The 26,391-nt window shown below is 41.9% G+C and overlaps 1 protein-coding gene across 1 annotated transcript in view; it reads left to right on the top strand.

Moving 5' to 3' along the window:
• Positions 1-25,968, top strand: part of OSMR (oncostatin M receptor) — a 69,952-nt gene extending 43,984 nt beyond the window's left edge. Inside the window, exons 6-18 of the mRNA XM_077281505.1 lie at positions 2,828-2,957; positions 10,240-10,385; positions 10,928-11,049; positions 11,811-11,976; positions 12,303-12,391; positions 13,335-13,554; positions 13,789-13,971; positions 14,870-14,971; positions 16,804-16,959; positions 17,030-17,185; positions 23,451-23,544; positions 23,836-23,908; positions 24,278-25,968. Coding sequence (XP_077137620.1) covers positions 2,828-2,957; positions 10,240-10,385; positions 10,928-11,049; positions 11,811-11,976; positions 12,303-12,391; positions 13,335-13,554; positions 13,789-13,971; positions 14,870-14,971; positions 16,804-16,959; positions 17,030-17,185; positions 23,451-23,544; positions 23,836-23,908; positions 24,278-24,781 — 2,141 coding nt within the window. The 3' untranslated portion in view covers positions 24,782-25,968. The remainder of the gene's footprint in view (positions 1-2,827; positions 2,958-10,239; positions 10,386-10,927; positions 11,050-11,810; positions 11,977-12,302; positions 12,392-13,334; positions 13,555-13,788; positions 13,972-14,869; positions 14,972-16,803; positions 16,960-17,029; positions 17,186-23,450; positions 23,545-23,835; positions 23,909-24,277) is intronic.
• The last annotated feature ends 423 nt before the right edge of the window (positions 25,969-26,391 follow it).

Raw genomic sequence — 26,391 nt, 5'->3', positions numbered from 1 at the left:
CAGCTATATCCCCATGATTCCAGCCCAAAACATGACTCCTCCACCTCCTTGCTGACATTGCAGCCTTGTTGGGACATGGTGGCCATCCACCAACCATCCACTACTCCATCCATCTGGACCGTCCAGAGTTGCTCGACACTCATCAGTAAAAAAAACTGTTTGAAAATTAGTCTTCATGTATGTCTGGGCCCACTGCAACCGTTTCTGCTTGTGAACACTGTTTAGGAGTGGCCGAATAGTAGCGTTATGCACCACAGCAAGCCTTTGAAGGATCCTACACCTTGAGGTTCGAGGGACTCCAGATGCACCAGCAGCTTCAAATAACTGTTTGCTGCTTTGTAATGGTATTTTGGCAGCTGCTCTTTTAATCCAATGAATTTGTCTGCCAGAAAACTTCCTCATTATGCCTTTATTTGCATGAACTCTGTCTGTGCTCGGTTTCAGTCACAAACCAGTCTCATCAGAGTATGATGATCACTCTTAAGTTTTCGTGAAATATCTAATTTTTTCATACCTTGTCCAAGGCATTGCACTATTTAACACTTTTCAGCAGCAGAGAGATCCTTTTTATTTCCCATATTGCTTGAAACCTGTAACCTGCATAATAATGTGGAACTTCATTTTTAAGTAGTTTGCCTTTAATTAGAATCACCTGGAAAACTAATTATCACATGTGTTTAAGATTGATTTCAGTGATTCATTGAGCCCTGAGACACAATACCATCCACAAGTTTATTTTAAAAACAAAACAATTAAATCTTTAAGACACTAAAATCCAATTTGCATAATAATTTGGAACACAAGTGTATACCTTGGATGTTTCTTGACATTTTTCTATAAGATTTGGCAGTATTATGTGGGCACTGTATCACACTAATAAGCAGTGGAGTAACTAGAGTCTCATGGACACAGGTGCAAGATATGGACCAGACACCCCTATCTTGAAGAAATATATATGAGCCCCCCATCATCGTGGTATATATGTCTCCCATCTTGGTACAGTGGCATGTAAAAGTTTGGGCGCCCATAGTCATAATAACTACTGTTATTCTGAACAGTAAGCAAGTTGAAGATGAAATGATCTATAAAAGGCCTAAAGTTACAGATGACACATTTCCTTTGTATTTTAGGCAAAAAAGAAATATAAATATATATTCATCTTTTACATTTTAAAAATTACAAAAAGGAAAATGGGACAATGCAAAAGTTTGTGCACCCTTGCAGATTTGTGTGCTCAGATAACTTTGACCGAGGTTTCAGACCTTAATTACCCTTTTAGAGTTATGGCTTGTTCACTATCATCTTTACGAAAGGCCAGGTGATGCAAATTTCCCAGCTTTATAAAAACCCAGCCTCCTCTAAACTTGTGCCAATAAACAGCAGCCATGGGCAGCTGCCAAGCACTCTGAAAATGAAAATGGTGGAGGCCCAAAAAGAAGAAGGCGGCTATAAGAAGATAGCAAAGCGTTTTCAAGTTTCCCGTTCCTCAGTTCTAAATGTAATTAAGAAATGACAGTTGCCAGGAACAGTGAAGGTCAAGATAAGGTCTGGATGATCAAGCAAAATTTAAATGAGAGCTGCTTGTAGGATTGCAAGAGCGGCAAATCAGAACCGCTTGTTTGACTGCAAAATATGTTCAGAAAGATTTAGCAGACTATGGAGTTGTGGTAAATTGTTCTACTGTTCAGAGACACCTGCACAAATATGACCTTCATGGAAGAGTCATCAGAAGAAAACCTCTCCTGCGTCCTCACCATAAAATTCAGCTTCAGAAGTATGCAAAAGAACATCTGAAGAAGCCTGATGCATTGTGGAAACAAGTCCAGTAGACCGATGAGGTTAAAATGGAGCTCTTTGGCCACAACAATCAAAGGTATGTGTGGAGGAAAAAGGGTAAATAATTTCAGGAAAATAACATCTCACCTACCATTAAGCATGGGGGTGGATCAATCATGTTTTAGGGTTTGTTTTGCAGCCAATGGCACGGGGAACATTTCACAGATAGAGGGAAGAATGGATTAAATGACATTTCCACAAATTCTTGATGTAAACATAACACTATCTGTAAAAAAGCTGAAGGTGAAAAGAGGAAGAGGATGGCTTCTACAAATGGATAATGATCCTAAACACGTCAATTCACAATAGAGGACCTCAAAAAGCGCAAACTGAAGGTTTTACAATGGCCCTCACAGTCCCCTGATCTGAACATCATTGATAATCTGTGGCCAGACCGCAAAAAGCAGAGGATGCAAGACGCTCCAGGAATCTCACAGAACTGGAGGAATTCTCCAAGGAAGAATGGAGGAAAGTCCCTCAATCAAGAATTGAAAGTCTCTTGTTTGGCTACAAAATGTGTCTACAAGCTGTGATACTTGCAAAAAGGAGGCGCTACTAGGTACTAACCATGCAGGGTGCACAAAGTTTTGCATTGGCCCATTTTCCTTTTTGTGTTTTTTAAAATGTAAAAGATGAGAATATATATTTTTTGCCTAAAATACAAATGAAATGTCATCTGAAACTTTAGGCCTTTTAGAGATCATTTCATCTTCAGGTTGATTAATTATTCACAATAACAGTCATTTTGACAAGGGGTAGACAAACTTTGACATGCCACTCTGTTAAGCAGCGCCACTCAATCCAAGAAAGTTGCTACAGAAATTTTGCTCAAACCTCAAAATCTGCAATCATTTTTTAATTCCAAAAAAATGACATTTAGCAGAAATTTTGTCAAGATTATAAAAACATATTTATCATGGAGATTTTTAAGATGGGGGAGGGGGGGTCTCTGTCCTTTCATGTGTGATTCATTGTTGCCACATTGTTTCAGGGCCGCCAGATCAGCCGAAAAACTTTTCATGTGTGACCCAAGATATGAAATCCTTAATCTGCTGCTGGATCCCTGGACCGATCTATAACTTCTTTCGGACTCTCAAGGCCGATTATGTTCTATATGAATGGTAGGAACATTCAGTAATAACAGGAAAAGTGTCCAAATTCCCAGCATCGAGTTACATGATCCAATTGTCTGCAGCCACCACTAGGGGGAGCTCCCTGTATACAGAGATACATGATAAGATCCTGTCTGCAGTCACCACTAGGGGGAGCTCCCTGTATACAGAGATACATGATAACATCCTGTCTGCAGTCACCACTAGGGGGAGCTCCCTGTATACAGAGATACATGATAAGATTCTGTCTGCAGCCACCACTAGGGGGAGCTCCCTGTATACAGAGATACATGATAAGATCCTGTCTGCAGCCACCACTAGGGGGAGCTCCCTGTATACAGAGATACATGATAAGATCCTGTCTGCAGCCACCACTAGGGGGAGCTCCCTGTATACAGAGATACATGATAAGATTCTGTCTGCAGCCACCACTAGGGGGAGCTCCCTGTATACAGAGATACATGATAAGATCCTGTCTGCAGTCACCACTAGGGGGAGCCCCCTGTATACAGAGATACATGATAAGATCCTGTCTGCAGTCACCACTAGGGGGAGCTCCCTGTATACAGAGATACACGATAAGATCCTGTCTGCAGTCACCACTAGGGGGAGCTCTCTGTATACAGAGATACACGGTAAGATCCTGTCTGCAGCCACCACTAGGGGGAGCTCCCTGTATCCAGAGATACATCATAAGATCCTGTCTGCAGCCACCACTAGGGGGAGCTCCCTGTATACAGAAATACATGATAAGATCCTGTCTGCAGTCACCACTAGTGGGAGCTCCCTGTATACAGAGATACACGATAAGATCCTATCTGCAGTCACCACTAGGGGGAGCTCCCTGTATCCAGAGATACATCATAAGATCCTGTCTGCAGCCACCACTAGGGGGAGCTCCCTGTATACAGAAATACATGATAACATCCTGTCTGCAGCCACCACTAGGGGGAGCTCCCTGTATACAGAAATACATGATAAGATCCTGTCTGCAGCCACCACTAGGGGGAGCTCCCTGTATACAGAAATACATGATAAGATCCTGTCTGCAGTCACCACAAGGGGAGCTCCCCGTATACAGAGATACATGATAAGATCCTGTCAGCAGTCACCACTAGGGGGAGCTCCCTGTATACAGAGATACATGATAAGATCCTGTCTGCAGTCACCACTAGGGGGAGCTCCCTGTATACAGAGATACATGATAAGATCCTGTCTGCAGTCTCCACTAGGGGGAGCTCCCTGTATACAGAGATACATGATAAGATCCTGTCTGCGGCTACCACTAGGGGGAGCTCCCTGTATACAGAGATACATGATAAGATCCTGTCTGCGGCTACCACTAGGGGGAGCTCCCTGTATACAGAGATACATGATAAGATCCTGTCTGCAGCCACCACTAGGGGGAGCTCTCGGTATACAGAGATACATGATAAGATCCTGTCTGCAGCCACCACTAGGGGGAGCTCTCTAAATACAGAGATACATGATAAGATCCTTTCTGCAGCCACCACTAGGGGGAGCTCCCTGTATACAGAGATACATGATAAGATTCTGTATGCAGCCACCACTAGGGGGAGCTCCCTGTATACAGATACGTCATAAGATTATGTCTGCAGCCACCACTAGGGGGAGCTCCCTGTATACAGAGATACATGATAAGATCATGTCTGCAGTCTCCACTAGGGGGAGCTCCCTGTATACAGAGATATATAATACAATTCTGTCTGCAGCCACCACTAGGGGGAGCTTCTTGTATACAGAAATACATGATAAGATTCTGTCTGCAGCCAACACTAGGGGGAGCTCCCTGTATACAGAGATACATGATAAGATCCTGTCTGTAGCCACCACTAGGGGAGCTCTCTGTATACAGAGATACATGATAAGATCCTGTCTGCAGCCACCACTAGGGGGAGCTCCCTGTATACAGAGATACATGATAAGATCCTGTCTGCAGCCACCACTAGGGGGAGCTCCCTGTATACAGAGATACATGATGAGATCCTGTCTGCAGCCACCACTAGGGGGAGCTCCCTGTATACAGAGATACATGATAAGATTCTGTCTGTAGCCACCACTAGGGGGAGCTCCCTGTATACAGATACGTCATAAGATTATGGCTGCAGTCACCACTAGGGGGAGCTCCCTGTATACAGAGATACATGATAAGATCCTGTCTGCAGTCACCACTAGGGGGAGCTCCCTGTATACAGAGATACATGATAAGATCCTGTCTGCAGCCACCACTAGGGGGAGCTCTCTGTATACAGAGATACATGATAAGATCCTGTCTGCGGCTACCACTAGGGGGAGCTCTCTGTATACAGAGATACATGATAAGATCCTGTCTGCAGCCACCACTAGGGGGAGCTCCCTGTATACAGAGATACATGATAAGATCCTGTCTGCAGTCACCACTAGGGGGAGCTCCCTGTATACAGAGATACATGATAAGATCCTGTCTGCAGTCACCACTAGGGGGAGCTCCCTGTATACAGAGATACATAATACAATTCTGTCTGCAGCCACCACTAGCGGGAGCTCCCCGTATACAGAGATACATGATAAGATCCTGTCTGCAGTCACCACTAGGGGGAGCTCCCTGTATACAGAGATACATGATAAGATCCTGTCTGCAGCCACCACTAGGGGAGCTCCCTGTATACAGAGATACATGATAAGATCCTGTCTGCAGTCACCACTAGGGGGAGCTCCCTGTATACAGAGATACATAATACAATTCTGTCTGCAGTCACCACTAGGGGGAGCTCCCTGTATACAGAGATAAATAATACAATTCTGTCTGCAGCCACCACTAGGGGGAGCTTCTTGTATACAGAAATACATGATAAGATTCTGTCTGCAGCCACCACTAGGGAGAGCTCCCTGTATACAGAGATACATGATAAGATTCTGTCTGCAGCCACCACTAGGGGGAGCTCCCTGTATACAGATACGTCATAAGATTATGTCTGCAGTCACCACTAGGGGGAGCTCCCTGTATACAGAGATACATGATAAGATCCTGTCTGCAGTCACCACTAGGGGGAGCTCCCTGTATACAGAGATACATGATAAGATCCTGTCTGCAGCCACCACTAGGGGGAGCTCTCTGTATACAGAGATACATGATAAGATCCTGTCTGCGGCTACCACTAGGGGGAGCTCTCTGTATACAGAGATACATGATAAGATCCTGTCTGCAGCCACCACTAGGGGGAGCTCCCTGTATATAGAGATACATGATAAGATCCTGTCTGCAGTCACCACTAGGGGGAGCTCCCTGTATACAGAGATACATGATAAGATCCTGTCTGCAGTCACCACTAGGGGGAGCTCCCTGTATACAGAGATACATAATACAATTCTGTCTGCAGCCACCACTAGGGGGATCTCCCCGTATACAGAGATACATGATAAGGTCCTGTCTGCAGCCACCACTAGGGGGAGCTCCCTGTATACAGAGATACATAAGATTCTGTCTGCAGCCACCACTAGGGGGAGCTCCCTGTATACAGAGATACATGATAAGATCCTGTCTGCAGTCACCACTAGGGGGAGCTCCCTGTATACAGAGATACATGATAAGATCCTGTCTGCAGTCACCACTAGGGGGAGCTCCCTGTATACAGAGATACATAATACAATTCTGTCTGCAGCCACCACTAGGGGGAGCTCCCCGTATACAGAGATACATAAGATTCTGTCTGCAGCCACCACTAGGGGGAGCTCCCTGTATACAGAGATACATTATAAGATCCTGTCTGCAGTCACCACTAGGGGGAGCTCCCTGTATACAGAGATACATGATAAGATCCTGTCTGCAGTCACCACTAGGGGGAGCTCCCTGTATACAGAGATACATAATACAATTCTGTCTGCAGCCACCACTAGGGGGAGCTCCCCGTATACAGAGATACATAAGATTCTGTCTGCAGCCACCACTAGGGGGAGCTCCCTGTATACAGAGATACATGATAAGATCCTGTCTGCAGTCACCACTAGGGGGAGCTCCCTGTATATAGAGATACATGATACAATTCTGTCTGCAGCCACCACTAGGGGGAGCTCCCTGTATACAGAGATACATTATAAGATCCTGCCCGCAGTCACCACTAGGGGGAGCTCCCTGTATACAGAGATACATGATAAGATCCTGTCTGCAGTCACCACTAGGGGGAGCTCCCTGTATACAGAGATACATAATACAATTCTGTCTGCAGCCACCACTAGGGGGAGCTCCCCGTATACAGAGATACATAAGATTCTGTCTGCAGCCACCACTAGGGGGAGCTCCCTGTATACAGAGATACATGATAAGATCCTGTCTGCAGTCACCACTAGGGGGAGCTCCCTGTATATAGAGATACATGATACAATTCTGTCTGCAGCCACCACTAGGGGGAGCTCCCTGTATACAGAGATACATTATAAGATCCTGCCCGCAGTCACCACTAGGGGGAGCTCCCTGTATACAGAGATACATGATAAGATCCTGTCTGCAGCCACCACTAGGGGGAGCTCCCTGTATACAGAGATACATAAGATTCTGTCTGCAGCCACCACTAGGGGGAGCTCCCTGTATACAGAGATACATTATAAGATCCTGTCTGCAGTCACCACTAGGGGGAGCTCCCTGTATACAGAGATACATGATAAGATCCTGTCTGCAGTCACCACTAGGGGGAGCTCCCTGTATATAGAGATACATGATACAATTCTGTCTGCAGCCACCACTAGGGGGAGCTCCCTGTATACAGAGATACATTATAAGATCCTGCCCGCAGTCACCACTAGGGGGAGCTCCCTGTATGCAGAGATACATAATACAATTCTGTCTGCAGCCACCACTAGGGGGAGCTCCCTGTATACAGAGATACATGATAAGATCCTGTCTGCAGTCATCACTAGGGGGAGCTCCCTGTATACAGAGATACATAATACAATTCTGTCTGCAGCCACCACTAGGGGGAGCTCCCTGTATACAGATACGTCATAAGATTATGTCTGCAGTCACCACTAGGGGGAGCTCCCTGTATACAGAGTTACATGATAAGATCCTGTCTGCAGCCACCACTAGGGGGAGCTCCCTGTATACAGAGATACATGATAAGATCCTGTCTGCAATCACCACTAGGGGGAGCTCCCTGTATACAGAGATACATAATAAAATTCTGTCTGCAGCCACCACTAGGGGGAGCTCCCTGTATACAGAGATACATGATAAGATCCTGTCTGCAGTCATCACTAGGGGGAGCTCCCTGTATACAGGGATACATAATACAATTCTGTCTGCAGCCACCACTAGGGGGAGCTCCCTGTATACAGATACGTCATAAGATTATGTCTGCAGTCACCACTAGGGGGAGCTCCCTGTATACCGAGTTACATGATAAGATCCTGTCTGCAGCCACCACTAGGGGGAGCTCCCTGTATATAGAGATACATGATAAGATCCTGTCTGCAGTCACCACTAGGGGGAGCTCCATACTCACCTTAATGTGGTGCGAATAAAAAAAAAAAACAACCTGTCCTGCAAAAAAACCCAAACCACCCTCATATGGGTATAAAATTGAAAACATTATGTCTTATATGTCTTATATGTCTTATATACAGCAATGAAAAGGCTAAGAATTTTTTTTAAAAAAATTTGTCCTTAACCCCTTCAACCACGGACCATTTTCAGTTTTTTCGTTTTAATTTTTTGCTCCTCTTCATCCCAGAGTCAGAACTATTTTATCTTTCTGTCAATATGGCCGTGTCACGGCTTATTTGTTGTGGGAAGAGTTGCACTTTTGAATAACACAATTGATTTTACTATATAATGTACTGGAAAACGGTAAAATTGTCAAAAAAATTGTTGTGGTGACCCAAAAACCATGATTCTGGCGTTTAAATTTTTTTTTTCTTGTTACGCTGTTTACCGATCGGATTAATTCTCGTTATATAGTGATAGATCGGGTTAGTATAGTATAGATTCTAAACGCGGTGATATCAAATATGTGTATTTTGATTTTTTTTTTATTGTTTTATTTTGAATGGGTCAAGAAGGGGGGTGACCTGAACCTTTTTTTTTTTTTTAAACATTTTTTTACTTGCTTCAATAGTCTCCTTAGGAGACCTGATGCTTCGATCTTCTATCTTCTTGTCCTATAGATAGTGGGGCATCTGCCTATGTTTCCTACGTCGCGAAGGGGTTAAAGGGAATCTCTCTGCAGGTTTTTTATTTAATCTGAGACCAGCAGGATGTAGGGGCTCAGACCCTGACTTTAGGGATGTATGACTTACTGGGCTGCTTCTTGCAGTTTTGATAGAGTCCCTGTTTTAGTAGACAAAGTATATGTAGCAGTGTATAACCCCGCCCACACCACTGATTGGCAGCTTCCTGCATCAACTGCCAATCAGTGTTGTGGGCGGGGTTACACAGATTTGCCTGACTAGCCTGCATGTGACACCTAGTCCTGCAGTGATAATCTCCTGTTGATAAAACACTGATTGTATTAAAAGTACAGAACTCAGGGCAATAAGTGAAACATCCCTGGAATCGGGCTTTCTTTCCCTATCTTATGTTGCTGTCAGATTAAGTAACAAAAACCTGCTGACAGATCCCCCTTTAAGAAGTTGTTTCTTTTATGATTACATAGTTTCTGGCTTTGTGCTGCCGTCTAGTGGCTAAATGTGGAAGTGTGTAAAATCACTAAAGCGTTATTCAAACAATAATAATAATAATAAGTTATCCCCTAAACTGATACCTTGGTGATCTCTGGGGGCCGGACTGCTGTGACCTCCCCACTTTCTCAAACCTTGGGCCCTGCAGTCCCATCTTGAATGGAGTAGAAGCCGAGCATGGCCACCTCTGCTACATTCATGAAGGGGCTGCAGAGGTCACTTTTTGGGGTTCAGGGATCTGATCTGGGGATTGCTAGGGGTCCCTGCAGTCGATCCCACAGCAATCAGTTTCTTACCTCCTACACTGTGGTAAGTAACTTGTTCCTTGGGAGTAACTGTTTAATAATACTGCATGGAACTTTATTTGGAGCGATTGTCCAGATGGTGCAGCCCCTTTAAGAACAGGTGGGTTCCTCCTGGTGTGATGTCAGAGCTGTGACCAATCAGATCTCTCCCCCTGCTGCTCCCACCCCTGCAGTCTCATGCATAGGCTGAAGCACAGACTGTAATGTGATCCCTCGCATTGCACACTGCAGCTGCATCCCCCTCCTCTCCCTTCTACCTTTCGACTCCTGATCGTATTATATCTACATTTATATTTCAAAACTTTTTTTTTAAGGTTTTCTATGAAATCCTATTCCTGCGAAAGAGATCAGTGTATTTTGCCGATTCAGGAGGATCAGCCGGTGTATAACTTTACCATGACGGCTAAAAACCTCCTAGGAGAGAGGAGCATCGACTCCATGGTGCATCTACACCAGAGAGGTACGATTTATCTGTGGATGCGGCGTATCACAGAGCCAAAATATAAATCCGATGGTTAATAATCAGCTGCAGAATTTATACAAGTAAACACAATAAATAGCTGTAAATTAATATTCCATGTCTAATAATCTGCCGTAAATGGACACGACTGTTGTCGAATGACCGTTACATTCCTACAATGCAGCCACCTTTCTTAAAAAAAAAAAAACTTGGTAAATTATAAAAATAGATGTAAAGCTTCTTTGGTCATGAATAGTGATGAGCGCACATGTTCGGATGAGGTGTTATCTGAGCATGCTCGGGTGCTAACCGAGTGTTTTCAGCATGCTCAAAAAATAGGTTTGACACCCCGCAATCCATACATGCAGCCGCAGGGACTCGAACGTATTATTCGAGCACGCCGAAAACACTTGGTTAGCAGCCGAGCATGCTCAGATAACACCTTATCCCAAGTCCTGAATCATGTATACAGTGTTTCACTCTTCTCCGGATTGTTACAATGTATCACTCCAGTTTTATGTCACTCTTCTTACTTTTCCCAGTTCTGCTCTTTCCTCCTTCCAATTTAAGAGCAACTCACCAGAACTCTTCTGTGATCTTATTGTCCTGGTCCCTGCGAGCAGATTACACCGCCCTGCAGATCCGGTGTCAGGTGAAGGACCTGGTAAGTGAGGACTGGAATCTGTCAGCAGGGACTACATGACTATTCTGAAAAATGGCTCCTTGTAGAACACTATCGTTAGCTGCCCCATCCTGCTCCAGGGTCCCAATGCAACTGCCGCCTCTGCCCCTCCATGCTATAATGTAGAACAGCCCAGAAACAGTCATCTGGGCGGAGCCATTTGTATAAATAGCCAATCAGTATTACTTCCTGCTCCACCATCTGATTTCTGGCACATGCCCTACACACAGCACTAAAGGCAATTGCACTAAGCTCAGGAGGAGGATTAAACTAGGCAAAATGTCAGAGGAATGGCTCCGCCCAGATGACTGGTTGGGAATCATTATAATAGAACATGAATACAAATAAAAACAAATCATCTGTATTAATCATGTTGATATAGGTTTTAAAGAGCCCCATGATGTATACATACAGGGTATGAGATAACTTCTGCTTGTTGAGCGTCAGCTGTGCATACCTACTAACATTACTGTAGTACATTAGAAATATTTAAGCCCCGCCCCTGAGGAACACCACAAACGATTCTTTTGCAAAACTCACAAGCTGGAAAGAGAAACTTAGTTTGGTTTTATGTAAATTGGAGCCTTTTAAGCACTGGACAGCAGCTTCTTATTTGCTGGCATTGTATCTGAACAATCCTGGAAGATTTAGGGCCACCGGCAGGTCTCCGAGTGGGACTGTATTCTATGAAATGTCGGAACCCAGAGAAATTGAATATTTTTTTTCTCAATCCAATTAATTAGGTCAACGTGACAATTAGAGGAAAAGGTCCAGCAGAGATATACAAAGTCATCCTCGGCGGGTTACAGGCGGATACAAACTATGACCTGAGGGTGCGCTGTATGGCGGAGTCATCACTGGCAGGATGGAGCAACTGGAGTCATCTGGCAGTCAAGACCCGGGAAGATGGTAGGTGCTAAGTTTACTAAGAAAAGTAACTACAGAACACAGCGCAGTAAGTGGAACATCCCTGGAATCGGGCTCTCTTTCCCTATTTTATGTTGCTGTCAGATTAAATAACAAAAACCTGCTGACAGATCCCCTTTAAGAAGTTGTTTCTTTAATGATCACAATTTCTATTTCTATAAGTCACTGCTATGGCTGTGCTCTTCCGGTGTGGCCCCCGAAGACCCCGAGGCCCGTTGCATTTGGTTTAGCTGTAGTTATACACACAAACAGGTAGAAAAAGTATCAATTTTAATAATCTTCTACTATTTCTCGGACATTAATTTCAGCCCCTACGGGAGCTCTGGATGTTTGGAGATCTGTTATGGAGGATGATGATGATGATGATGATAAAAGGATTGTTATCCTCTACTGGAAAGTGAGTATGGGCTCTATAGTGTCACTGCTTTTACAGTAAAGAATCCCTTTCCTTGGATGTGGTGGATGCCCCTTGCCATCATTGCAGGCGTACAGGTGAAAAGATTATTGGCCGTTTTACTGAATAACCCCAAGTTTGACCACCTGTCTTGATTCTGGGGTCCACCCATTCCCTTAATAACCTGGGCCACTCTGCATTGCACCATGATTTTATTTGGCTCGGCAGCAGCTGCCTGGCATTGGTCACTACGGCGGAGTTTACTGTTGACCACCAGGCCCTATCGACGTCCGTTTTACAGGTTAGGTAATAAGTGTTCACTTTTCTTGCTTTCTTTGCCTCTCCACACCCATCTCGAAATTTCTCGCCAGCTCCACACAGTACAGTTTTTGCGCATGCGCAGTTTAGGAATTAACTTTCTTCTGCGCATGCGCCGGTTTTGGCATCATTTCTGGGTCAACGGCTTCATCTCTCGCAGCTGCATCATCCGCTCCATTTTACATAGATGTTGCAGGGCAAATAATGGAGCTGTTGAACCATAAGCAACACCAGGACCGGCGCCTGCGCAGAACACTGGATGTACTTTTAAAGGGATTTTCCGGGACTTTAACAATGATGGCCTATCCTTGGGATACCCGGCACTCCTGCTGTTTAGCTTTTCCCGGTGTCAGCGGCCGAAACTGCACAGCACAGCGCCATCGACTGTATAGTGGTCACTGACGGGTACTGCACATCCGCCCCCTATTCAAATCAATAGGGATTAGAGTTGCAGTACCCGCCACGGCCACTGTTCCATTGGCGGAGCTGTTCTGTGCAGACCAGCGGGGTACAGAGCGTCGCACCCCCTACCGATCACACAATTAGGACCACCAACCCATTTAATTGATGTTATGTTTGGATACTTTCTTCAGACTTTTAAACTTATTTCTTTACAATTATTTTGAAGCCTTCATCAATATTCAAAGCCAATGGAAATATCTCTCACTATCATATAAAAGTGCGGCCGCTAGAGGGCGCTCCGACAGCAAAGGAGATCAGCGTCTCGGGTGTGAACAGCACCCAAATATCCATAGGGAGACAAGTGTATACGATCAGCGTCACGGCACACAATAGTGCTGGAGGATCAACACCTGCGGAGCTGAGGGTCCCAGCAAACACTGCAAAAGGTATAGTGGACGCTGGAGGGATTGGTGCGAGATAGAATACTTTAGAATTATCATTATCGTGTAGTATTCGTTATACGTGACCCTCTACAGTTTATAGGACAGTTTTGATAAAATTCCGATAATCCGGCACTTCATCCGAGGAGATTGTCAGATTACTGGAATTTTCTCGTGTTACTTTTACACGAGTTTTGGGGTTACATTACTAATCACGTGTGTCCTCCTGTAATAATATAGGCTCTAATTTAATAATTGCTGAAAGGACGTCGGGCAGAGATGGAGGCGTTATTGTAAGATGGAGAAAGGCGCCCGGCGCTCACGGATATGTTGTGGAATGGTGCGCCGCGCCAAGGTCTCCTCATTGTGACCTACGGTGGAAAAAGTACAACGCCACCGTCCAGAGCGACGTCATCGTATCCCGTAAGAACAGCAACATTAAAAAAAAAATTCCAAACTTAAAAGGGTGTGAAAACTTTAAAAATATTTTGTATTTATTGTTTTTAATTGCTCCAGTGCATTAGCATTAAAAAATTAAGCAATTTTGTAAGCAGTCTTCAGTACAAATGCCTTACCGTTTGGGTTTTACAGCTTCTATACAGATCTGTTTCCATGGTGACAGACTACAAACAAACCCTTTGTAGTCAGATCTTTCCAGTGGAATATTATTAACCTGCCCTGTTTGCAATGATTCTTCACTTATTTTTTTTTTTTTTTATTATTTTAAAAGTAGTGGAGCTCGAAACAAAACTTGACCTTGGCTGCAAAAGTATATTAAAAAAAAATAATAAATCACCTGTAAATATTAGCTACTTGTTCGTTTGTTTTTTTAAATCAATTGTTTTCCTATATTACAGTAAAAAAAGTTTAAAAAAAAAAATACAATTCACAGCAAAGCCTGCTTGTGCATACAGCCTTGTCCCCCCAAAAATCACTGCGACCCCTAATAGCCTTGTTGCCCCATTATATCTCATATAAACTTTAGGATCCCATATTAAATCAGTGACCCCATAATATCCGTGCTGTCCCCCATGATATCTAGAAAGGCGACACAGGAATCAATTTACCCCTCTTTTTAACCCATAAGACCCCATATATTAATCACTGTGAACCCATAATTGCCATTCTACCCCTATACTGGTCGCAGACACCATAATAACCAGTAGCCCCCATTATTATCACTGCTAACTAATAACTGCCTTTCTGTTCCCATAAAAGCTACTTTAACTCAAAAATATTTACTGTACCCCCCCCCATAACAGACAATGTGACCCCAGAATATTATTATTAATAACAACGGTCAAATCTTACAACATTGCAGGAGACTTCAGACCAGGAGTAAGATACGAGTTCCGAATATACGGATCTACGGGCGACGGGGAACATCTCCTGGAGAAGAAAGAGGGGTACACGACGGAGCTGGGTACATTCGGTTATATTCTACCACATATATTGTAGTCTAGATTTTCTGTGTTATTTTATGTGTTACATTCTGTTATATTTTCGTATATTTTATATTTATATTCTGCATTATACAGTTGTGTGAAAAAGTGTTTGCCCCCTTCCCTATTCTTTTGCATGTTTCGGCTCAACAAACAAATGTAAATATTAGACAAAGGTAACACAAGTAAATCACAAAATGCAGTTTATAAATGAAGATCTTTATTAGTAAGGGAAAAAGAAATCCAAACCTACAGGGTCCTGCGTAAAAAAGTGATTGCCCCTAAACCTAATAACTGGTTGGGCCGCCCATTAACAGCAACAACTGCAATCAAAGTGTTTGCGATAAGTGGCAATGAGTCTTTTACAACTCTCTGGAGGAATTTTGGCCACTCATCCTTGCAGAATTGTTGTAATTCAGCCACATTGGAGGGTTTCCGAGCATGAACTGCCTTTTTAAGGTCACAGCATCTCAATTGGATTAAGGTCAGGACTTTGACTAGGCCACTCCAAAGTCTTAATTTTGTTTTTTTTAAGCCATTCAGAGGTGGACCTGCTGGTGTGTTTTGGATCATTGCCCTGCTGCATAACCCAAGTGTGCTTCAGCTTGAGCTCACGAACAGATGGCCGGACATTCTGCTTCAGGATTTTTTGGTAGACGGCAGAATTCATGGTTCCATTTACCACAGCAAGTCTTCCAGGTCCTGGAGCAGCAAAACAGCACCAGACCATCACACTACCACCACCATATTTTACTGTTGGTATGATGTTCCTTTTTTGAAATCATTTTTACATCTACACCAGATGTAATGGGACATATACCTTCCAAAAAGTTCAACTTTTGTCTCATCAGTCCACAGAGTAATCTCTCAAAAGTCTTGGTGATCATCAAGATGTTTTCTGGCAAAACTGAGATGAGCCTTTATGTTCTTATTGCTCAGCAGTGGTTTTCATCTTAAACTCTGCCATGCAGACCATTTTTGCCCAGTCTCTTTCTTATGGTGGAGTCATGAACACCGACCTTAACTGAGGCAAATGAGGTCTGCAGTTTTTTGGATGTTGTTGTGTGGTCTTTTGTGACCTCTTGGATGAGTCGTTGCTGCACTCTTGGGGTAATTTTGGTCAGCCGGCCATTCCTGGGAAGGTTCACCACTGTTCCATATTTTTGCCATTTGTGGATGATGGCTCTCACTGTGGTTCGCTAAAGTCTCAAAGCTTGAGAAATGGCTTTAGAACCTTTTCCAGACTCAATTACGTTGTTTCTCATTTGTTACAGAAATTCTTTGGATAGCGGCATGATCTCTAGCTTTTGAGGAACTTTTGGTTTACTTCATTTTGTTAGGCAGGTCCTATTTAAGTGGTTTCTAAATTGAGAACAGGTGTGGCAGTAATCAGGCCTGTGTGTGGTTAGGGAATGTGAACTCAGCTTCCCAAAGATGTGATAAACCAAAGTTAATTTATGTTTTAAGGGGGTGGGAGGCAATCACTTTTTCATACAGGGCCCTGTAGGTTTGAATTTCTTTTTCTCTTAATAATTAAGACCTTCATTTATAAACTGCACTTTGGGGTTCCTTGTGTTCTCTTTGTCTACTATTTACATATGTTTGATGATCTGAAACACTTAAGTGTGACAAACATGCAAAAGAATAGGAAAATCGGGAAGGGGGCAAACACTTTCACACAACTGTAAATATATACATACACACTTATATTCTATAATTTGTATCCTGTTATATTCTATATATGATTATATCTTGTTATATTCTATATTACATTCTAAATATATTTCTTTGTGTATTTTTACTTTATTTTTAGCTTCTTCCGTGAAGCCAAATGTGAGAATCAGTAACATTAAAGCCAGGTCATTTTTCGTGGATTGGTCGCCATACCCATTGGACGGGTCTCAGGAAGGATTTGTTACCGGATACAATGTTTTTGTGAACGATACAGAGAAAGGCTGCAGGCAGTCGGGTGAGGATCCCTACCATCTATTTGTCTATTTACCACATATCTATCTAATCTATCATTCATCTTTTCACAGATGACATGTGCAGATTTTATATCGAAGATCCAAATAAAATGCAGCTCACAATAACTCGACTAATACCGAATAGAAAATATAAGGTAGCTGTTGTGGCCATCACCGGTGGAGGAGAAACCCGTAGCGATGACAGTGGGGCCGACACCGCAGAGGACGGTGAGTGTCATCTTATAATACATTAATCAGTGATTATAGATATTGGATATATTGCCAAGTATCACATTTTATGCTATCTCATGATGAACATTTTAGTTGTATTTATAGAGTGCACAAGATGCTACTTCTCAACTACAAATCTCACCATGTAGCAGGTATATAACTAGTGACGGCTACGACCCCTAAATAAACGGCATGTACTGAGCTTGGGTCTGTTACTGTACCTAAACCATAGACTTTCATTATTATATTTATGTACTGAGCTTGGGTCTGTTACTGTACCTAAACCATAGACTTTCATTACTATATTTATGTACTGAGCTTGGGTCTGTTACTGTACCTAAACCATAGACTTTCATTATTATATTTATGTACTGAGCTTGGGTCTGTTACTGTACCTAAACCATAGACTTTCATTACTATATTTATGTTCTGAGCTTGGGTCTGTTACTGTACCTAAACCATAGACTTTCATTACTATATGTACTGAGCTTGGATCTGTTACTGTACCTAAACCATAGACTTTCATTACTATATTTATGTACTGAGCTTGGGTCTGTTACTGTACCTAAACCATAGACTTTCATTACTATATTTATGTACTGAGCTTGGATCTGTTACTGTACCTAAACCATAGACTTTCATTACTATATTTATGTACTGAGCTTGGATCTGTTACTGTACCTAAACCATAGACTTTCATTACTATATTTATGTACTGAGCTTGGGTCTGTTACTGTACCTAAACCATAGACTTTCATTACTATATTTATGTATTGAGCTTGGATCTGTTACTGTACCTAAACCATAGACTTTCATTACTATATTTATGTACTGAGCTTGGATCTGTTGCTGTACCTATGCCCTAGACTTGTATGTACTACTATACTTATGTATTGAGCTTGGATCTGTTACTTTATCTACATTCTAGACTTTTGTCTTTTACCGAACTTCTAATAACTGATCCTAGCACAGTACATGAGTACGGTAATAAAAACATATTTAGAGCACGCACTAAAAGGAATTACATAAGAATATTAACAGAAACAAAATCTAGAAATCTAGAACATAGATACAGCACAATATTCAGGGTCAGTACATAAGTATGGTAATAAAAAAAATTAAAATATAGATACAGTACCAAGTTCAGGGTAAGTATAGTACATGAGTATAGCAACAAATAAGACTAGAACATCGATAAAGTAACACATCTAAGCTCATTATGTATGTTTGGCAAAATAAATCAGTCTAGAACACAAAGTATTTATTTTTAAATATAGTAATAGATCCAAGCTCAGTACATACTTGTAGACTTATTTTCATATGCTAAACTTGGATTTATGTTGGTTTATGTTCTAGTTTTATTTCTGTTACTATACTTACAGTTGGGAAAATAGGTATTTGATACACTACAATTTTGCGAGTTTTCCCACCTGCGTTTCTCCAATGGAGAGGTCTGTAATTTTTATCTAAAAATAATAAACAGAAAATCACACTGTATGATTTAAAATAATTAAATTGCATTTTATTGCATGAAAAGTATTTGATCACCGAACAACCAGCAAGAATTCTTATATTCTTATAAAAAACACCTGTTCACACACTCACACTCCAACCTCTCCACCATGGCCAAGACCAAAGAGCTATCTAAGGACACCAGGGACAAAACTGTTGACATGCACAAGGCAACAACTGTTGGCATAAATATTAGAACATGGAAGAAACACAAGATGACTGTCAATATTCCTCAGTCTGGGGCGCCATGCAAGATCTTGCCTCATGGAGTAAGGATGATTCTGAGAAAGGTCAGGAATCAGCCCAGAACTACAAGGGAGGATCTGGTCAATGACCTGAAAAGAGCTGGGACCACAGTCTCAAACATTACCGCTAGTAACAGACTACGCCATCATGGATTAAAATCCAAAAGAGCACGCAAGGTCCCCCTGCTCACACCAGCACATGTCCAGGCCCATTTGAAGCTTGCCAATGATCATTTAGATCGATGTTTCCCAACTCCGGCCCTCAAGAGCCACCAACAGGTCAATGTTTTCAGGATTTCAGGTGATGGGATTCTTGGTCATCTAGCTGATGCAAGTATCACCTGTGTAATACTAAGGACATCCGGAAAACATGACCTGTTGGTGGCTCTTGAGGACCGGAGTTGGGGAATACTGGTTTAGATGATCCAGAGGACTCATGGGAGAAGGTCATGTGACCAGATGAGAACAAAATATAATTTTGGTATCAACTCCACTCGCTGTGTTTGGAGGCAGAAGAAGGACATGTACAACCCAAAGAACACAGTCCCAATCGTGAAGCATGGTGGAGGAAACTGCATACTTTGGGGGCGCTTTTCTGCAAAGGGGACAGGACGACTGCAAGGTATTGAAGGGTGGATGGATGGGTCATGCATTGAGAGATTTTGGCCAACAACTGCCTTCCCTCAGCAAGAGCATTGAAGATGAATCGTGGCTGGGTCTTCCAGCATGATAAAGACCGGAAACACACAGCCAGGGCAACTAATGTGTGGCTCTGTAAGAAGCATTTCAAGGTCCTGCAGTGTCCTAGCCAGTGTTCAGACCTGAACCCAATAGAAAATCTTAGTAGGGAGCTGAAACTCAATGTTCTCCATCGCCAGCCCCGAAACGTGAAAGATCTGGAGAAGATCTGCATGGAGGAGGGGGCCAAAATCCCCGCTGCAGTGTGTGCAAACTTGGTCAAGAACTACAGGAAACATCTGACCTCTGTAATTACAAACAAAGGTTTCTGTACCAAATATTAAGTCCAGTTTTTCTATTGTATCAAATACTTATTTAATGCAATCAAATGCAAAATAATTATGTAAAAATCAGACAATGTGATTTTTTTGGTTTTTATTTTTAGATTTTGTCTCTCACAGTTGAAGAGATAAAAAATTACAGACCTCTCCATTGTAGGTGGGAAAACTTGCAAAATCGTCAGTGTATCAAAAACTTATTTTCCCCACTGTAAGTACTAACCCTGTATGTGGTACTGTATCTATGTTCTAGAGTTGCTGTTACTCCACTTAGATATAGTACCACATACAGGGTCAATACATATGTTCTACATTTGTTTACTGTACTGTATGCAAGATCAGTACATATACTGTATATATTGTACATCATGTATCTTACGCTATCTACATTCTGCGTATGGATTTGGTACAGTATTTATGTTCCAGATCAGCTTCTTTTAGCATACTTTCATATTAAGCTTTGTAAAATATTGACTGTTTTTTAATGTATCTGTTTTTCTTGCAACCTCTCCCCTCCAAAAAAACAGATGCAATCATCCCATTAGTCTCCTAGAAACTGATCACATAAAAGCTTACCAAAACACTTGCATTGGTCAGTTATATCTGAAAAATGGACTACAATATGATGTGTCATCACAGTGAAGCCGCGACAGCATGGGTCCAGAAGATCGCGGCATCTGATTACTCGTATATCTGCGCTGGTTAGAACGGCTTCACCTTCCTATCAACAGTTCAGGTTTTCCTTGCTCTGTTCATGCAAGGGTTAAACAGAGTCCTGAGTCGTCACAGCTGTTCTGAGTTCATCACTTCCCTTTGGTTTAAATACTCTCCTTGAAACTTCAGTTGTTGCCAGTGAAAGCTTGCAACTACCTGGTTTGGAGATGGAGGAGTGAGCTGAGAAAGGAGCAGGCATTTGCATTTGGAATGGTTTTAGGAGCTATCTGTGTGTAGTTGGTTTGTGTTTCTCCCAGTCTCTATTCCCATTTGGTGTGCCTCACCCTCTCCTTCCTTTATTCCCACTCCATTGTTTGAGAGTACTTTTCTATGATTGCGGTTTTCTTTTATTCCTATCTGCTCCCCCTCTGTGACTTTACAGTAGAGCAGAATGAGCATTCCTGCTCACTATTCAGGGTGGTACTTGGGGTAAGACAGGGATAGGAATGTTATCGCCGCATGGGGTGAAAGAACCCACCTAAGGACGCTAGAGAGCTCAGGGCAGTGAAGGGCAAGTATTAGGGGTACCCACTTGTATCCTTCCCTACTGGCAGAGCTTCCTCCTCTTCTTGTCTTGCCATGTGCCATCTTGCTTTGGGTAGAAGAGTGACAACATGACTGATATTTATGCAGACATGTGAATATACCAATAGAATATAATGTGTCTGTGTGCTGCCGTGTACAGCACCAGGATAAACATTGATATCTGAATAGTACCTTAATGTTTCATTGTTTTCTGATTAAATGTGTTACTGTATGTATTATCTATACCTAGACTTATTTCTGTTACTATACTTATGTACTGAGTGTGGCTCTGTTACTGTGTCTATGTTCTAGGTTTATTTCTTTTACCGTACTCATGTACTGAGCTTGGATTCACGTTCACAGTTTGGTTTATACAAATTTTTCCGTTTCCCTGTTTGTAGTTGGATGTTTCTATGATTACTGAACTACAATTTTAAACATTTGATAAGTTTTTAAACTTTTTTTGATAAATCAATCAAGTTTATGCAAAAACTCAATATTGACAGTGTTACTCTATATTTTTCATCTATATTTTTGCATATTAGCTTCTGGGCCAAACCCTGACTGATGACAAACTATTCTTGCCTTATCAGTGCTCAGAATGTGTAACTAAAAAAAAATAATTTTTTTTATTTGTTTCAAAACTTTAGTCCATGACTGTCTATTCTAGCTATAGATCAGGTACATATTTTCTTATTTTTGCGTGCTAAGTTAGTGACCTTATTCACATGTCCTTATTAATTTAGCATCTACAAAAAATGTTTTTTTTTATATGTGTGATGATCCATTTTTATCATCATGCGTCATTTGTTTTTCTTGAACAAAAAAAATGTAGCGCTTTTCGTGAAGATTATCATTCTGCAAGTTTAATGTATGAGTGGTAAAAGAAACAAGTAACATATCCAAATTCTGTATATAAGTATAGTATCATATATAAGCCTAAAACATGCAGTATGAGATCTAAGTTCAGTACATCTTTCAGTCTTTTTTTTTCACCATACTTATGTAGTGAGCTTGGATCTGCTACGATTTTTATGTCCTAGTCTTATTTTACAATACTTAGATATAGTAACAAATCCTAGTTCAGTACACAAATATTAGAAAAGACACAAGACTAAAACATAGATACAGGATCAGAGTTCCAAGCTCAGTACGTTTTAGTTTTGTTTCTTTTACTATATTTATGGACTGAGTGTGGATCTTTTACTGTTTAGTCTTGGAAAAGAAAGACACATATATATAGTAGTAGCAAGGGCAATTGGAAAAAGGGGTAGAGGATGAAATGTATGCATGCTCACCTGATGGGCCTGTGAATGGCACAACACTCGTATACACCCATAAAAAAAAAAAAAAGGGCTGCTGCCATCTTGTCTGCAGATTAGGAGAACTTCTGCACATAGAATGTAGAGCTGTCTGATGATTAGATAACCGCGTTGCTGGGTAGAATCACTGATTCCAAGCACATTAATGTGCTAAAAGTAGTTTTCATGCAGTTACAGACTGGACCGGTCACTTTCTTAAATCAAACTACGTATGTTCTAGTGTTATTTCTTTTACCATACTTATGTGCAGAGCTTGATTTTGTTACGGTATCTGTTGTAAGCTTGTTTATTTTATTATACTTCTTTATTGACCCAGGAATTATGTTCTTGATTTGTTTCTGCTATTATACTTAGGTACTGAGCTTGAATCTGGTACTGTATCTATGTTCTAGCCTTATTTTTATTTTTTTTACCTACTTATGTACTGAACTTGGATCTGGCACTCTTAAGATTATATTTAATACTATATTTAGATATATTGAGCAGTGATGAGCGAATATACTCGTTACTCGAGATTTCCCGAGCATGCTCTGGGGTCCTCCGAGTATTTTTTAGTGCTCGGAGATTGTTTTCATCGCCTCAGCTGAATGATTTACATCTGTTAGCCAGCATAAGTACATTTGGGTGGATTCCCTAGAAACCAGGCAACCCCCACATGTACTCAGGCTGGCTATCAGATGTAAATCATTCAGCTCAGGTGATGAAAACTAAATCTTTGAGCACTAAAAAATACTTGGAGGACACCCGAACATGCTCGAGAAATCTCGAGTAACGAGTATATTCGCTCATCACTAATACTGAGCTTTTATAGCTTACTGGAGGTTATAAGCATGTTTATTTTACTATACGTATGTACTGATCTTGGACTTGTTACAGTATCTATGTTTTAGGCTTGTTGCTCTTACCATACTATTCTCTTGGGTTTCAGCTGAAGCAGTGGTTCGTTCCATAATTGTGCCAATTATTACAGTGTCATTGCTGGCATTAGTGCTACTATTAATTGGATGCTGGAAAAGAGCATGGTGAGTGTTCATAGACTAGGTACAACTTTACTACAAATATTCTCTGCAACTAAAGACACAGACGGCAGTCACAATGTGGCCATAACGCTAAATTAAAAACTGCAATACGACCAAAGATAATATTCCCACAGACTGGCTGTGATCTCATGTTTCTTATTAAAGAATAGGTTCAGGCTTGAGATATACTGCCGCCCTGCTGGTCACCTAGAACCAGGGTAGAACCTGAGAATGTATCAGATAATCACATGCATCTATCCTCTTGTAAATACTTTAAGAATTCTCTCTTTTTAGGCTGAAAAGAATATGTCTCCCTGATATCCCAGATCCTAACAGCTGCAAAATACTTTCCTTCGATGGAACAAAGGTAAAAGATATAATTTTATGTTTTATTCTGCTTTATCTATTTTAACATATCTTTGGATAAAGAGGTTCTCTACTCACTAATAAAGCATATTAGGACAAATGACGGAGTGCTACTGGGACAGATAATATTTAAATAGAGGACAGATGAAAGAATAACACCGGCAGAATCAGACTACACACCGTTTGTAGTCTGTTACCATGGAGACACATTGAAGCTGTATACCCAAAACGGTTGTGGATTATTTTTAGACAAACCTTCTATTTATTTTCCTCCTAGATGCCCAGGATCAATGTTGACACATAATATATCAATTATATAAGTTTTTCACTGCTGTCAGTCACTTGGTATATTTTTTTCTTATTTAACCAGGGTGCATTTAATAGACATATCCTACTGACCACCAACCGTGAACCACAAATTGTGGATATTGTCAGAATTCAGGAAAACAGCCAACATAAAACATATGAGGAGCTGACCGAATCCTCCGACCATCAACTACACGAGCTCGATACCAAAGTCGAAGGGAGCAAGACCGACGAAGACTTCAGCGAAAATTATCTTCCCGGTGGTAATGAGAAATCCTTGTATTCACTGATGAATGAGCCGTCCTGCAAATCCCAGCCGTTTCCCTATCTGCAATTCTGCAACCGGACCTACACCGGCACATCGGATGATCTGTGTGACCGCGGGCAAGGATACAGACCTCAGACAAACACTGCCCAGGTGCACAGTCCGCCATACTCCATGCAAGCTGCCGATTCAGGATCGGGACTTCCGGAGGAGTCGGCCATTTGCTTTAATAGCCCCGTTTATGGCAGTGAACCAGTGAGTCCGACTTCTGTGGGTTCAGCTACATTTATTCTAGAGGAGTGACGGGAACATTATCATTGAAATGTTGGACCTTTACACACGAGCCATAAATAAAACCTTCCCGACAATGTTATTGTGGCTGTCAACATTGGAAGCGTCCGGCTCGTGTATCAAAGCCGGAGAGAAAGTTGCCTTGTTCTCCATGTTTGCACTCAAGACTCCTGGTAGAACTTATCTAATACTTATCCACTCTAGTAAGCAGCGTGTGCTAAAGCTGGCCATACGTGTTACATTCACCTTTGACGGGGGTCTCTCAATAGCAGACATTGGTGAGAGAAGGCTCGGGCAGCTGGATAACAACACCTGGTGTCTGGCGGTGGGTTACTCTCCAAATACAGTATCGGGTGTATGGCGAGTTCCGGAGGAAGGAGTTCGGACAACATAAATTTAGCGCTGACTTTAATTGCTTGTCTCGCAAACAAAACTAGAAAACAAACCTGACACATGAGTCTGATGAAAAGACCAGGCAGCCCGATCGGTAATCTCTTGGGTCAACACAAATTATTTTATGTGCCCTCATCCTAGCCCGCCGAGATTACTGCAACCCTATAGCATCCCTCTAAGGTCGAGGTCACACTTATGAGTTCAAGGTGAGAAACTCAAGCGAGTTTCTAACATCAATACCTGGCACAGCCGCCGGTACTCAGGACCGAGTGTGCGGCTGCATAGAAATACATGCAGACACACACTCCGCTCCCGAATATTGATGCACGAGTTTCTCGAATTGAGCTCGCAAGTGCGACCCCGGCTTAACTCTTCCTCAGCTTTGGTTCCATTTTAATTCTGTCCCTTCACCAGCTATACACCAATTAGCAAACAAATGTCCATTCCTGACCCATCTATTCATTTCTACACAAATCTCCAAACCTGTAATGTCTGGTCCTCAACCTGCACCCTCCTCACCTAATCTCTCCATACATGTCCTAATCTACTGATATACCTCCACACAATCTCCAGCATATAACCTGTCCTCTCCTTATATCTTGGCCCTAAACCTCCCACTTTAGCTAACTTGTCAGTCATGCAGATGAAATAACTAATATCCCCCTACCCTGATGAAAGATTTTCAGACATACCATATTATCCCCCACCACCACCACCACCGACCGTTTTATGTACTAAACATTAATGTATGTATTTTTTATTATTTGCAGATTAGTTTTATACCACAATAAAGGATTCTAGTTTCTATCTCTATGATGTGAATCTGAATTTCTAAAAATGAAGTTGGAAGTTTAGGAAAAAAAAATGTATGCAATTTTTTTTAAAATTTTTAACATAAAAAAAAGATTTTATGTTGGTGTCGAAACTGGGAAAGTTCTGCGTGAACATAAGTTGATGACTGCCGAAAAAAACAGGTCCGAGCATCAGGGAATAGGACCACTGTATGCAAGCACTGGGAAAAAGACTCTATGATCACAAAATGACTCTGCTCATTCTGTCCTAGTCTATACAGCAAAGCTGAAAAGAGAATAGCTAAAAACAGTATTAAAAAAATATATGACCCGTATGCCACCTTTAACCCTTTCCCAACATGTATGTCATGATCTGGAAAGGGTTTCTGCAAAATGACAGTTACATCATGGCAATCGCCACCAGGAGCCCTACTTAAA

This window comes from Ranitomeya variabilis, chromosome 1 (assembly GCF_051348905.1).
Source record: "Ranitomeya variabilis isolate aRanVar5 chromosome 1, aRanVar5.hap1, whole genome shotgun sequence".
NCBI classification, from domain to species: Eukaryota; Metazoa; Chordata; class Amphibia; order Anura; family Dendrobatidae; genus Ranitomeya; species Ranitomeya variabilis.
This window is presented reverse-complemented; position numbering and strand designations above follow the sequence as displayed.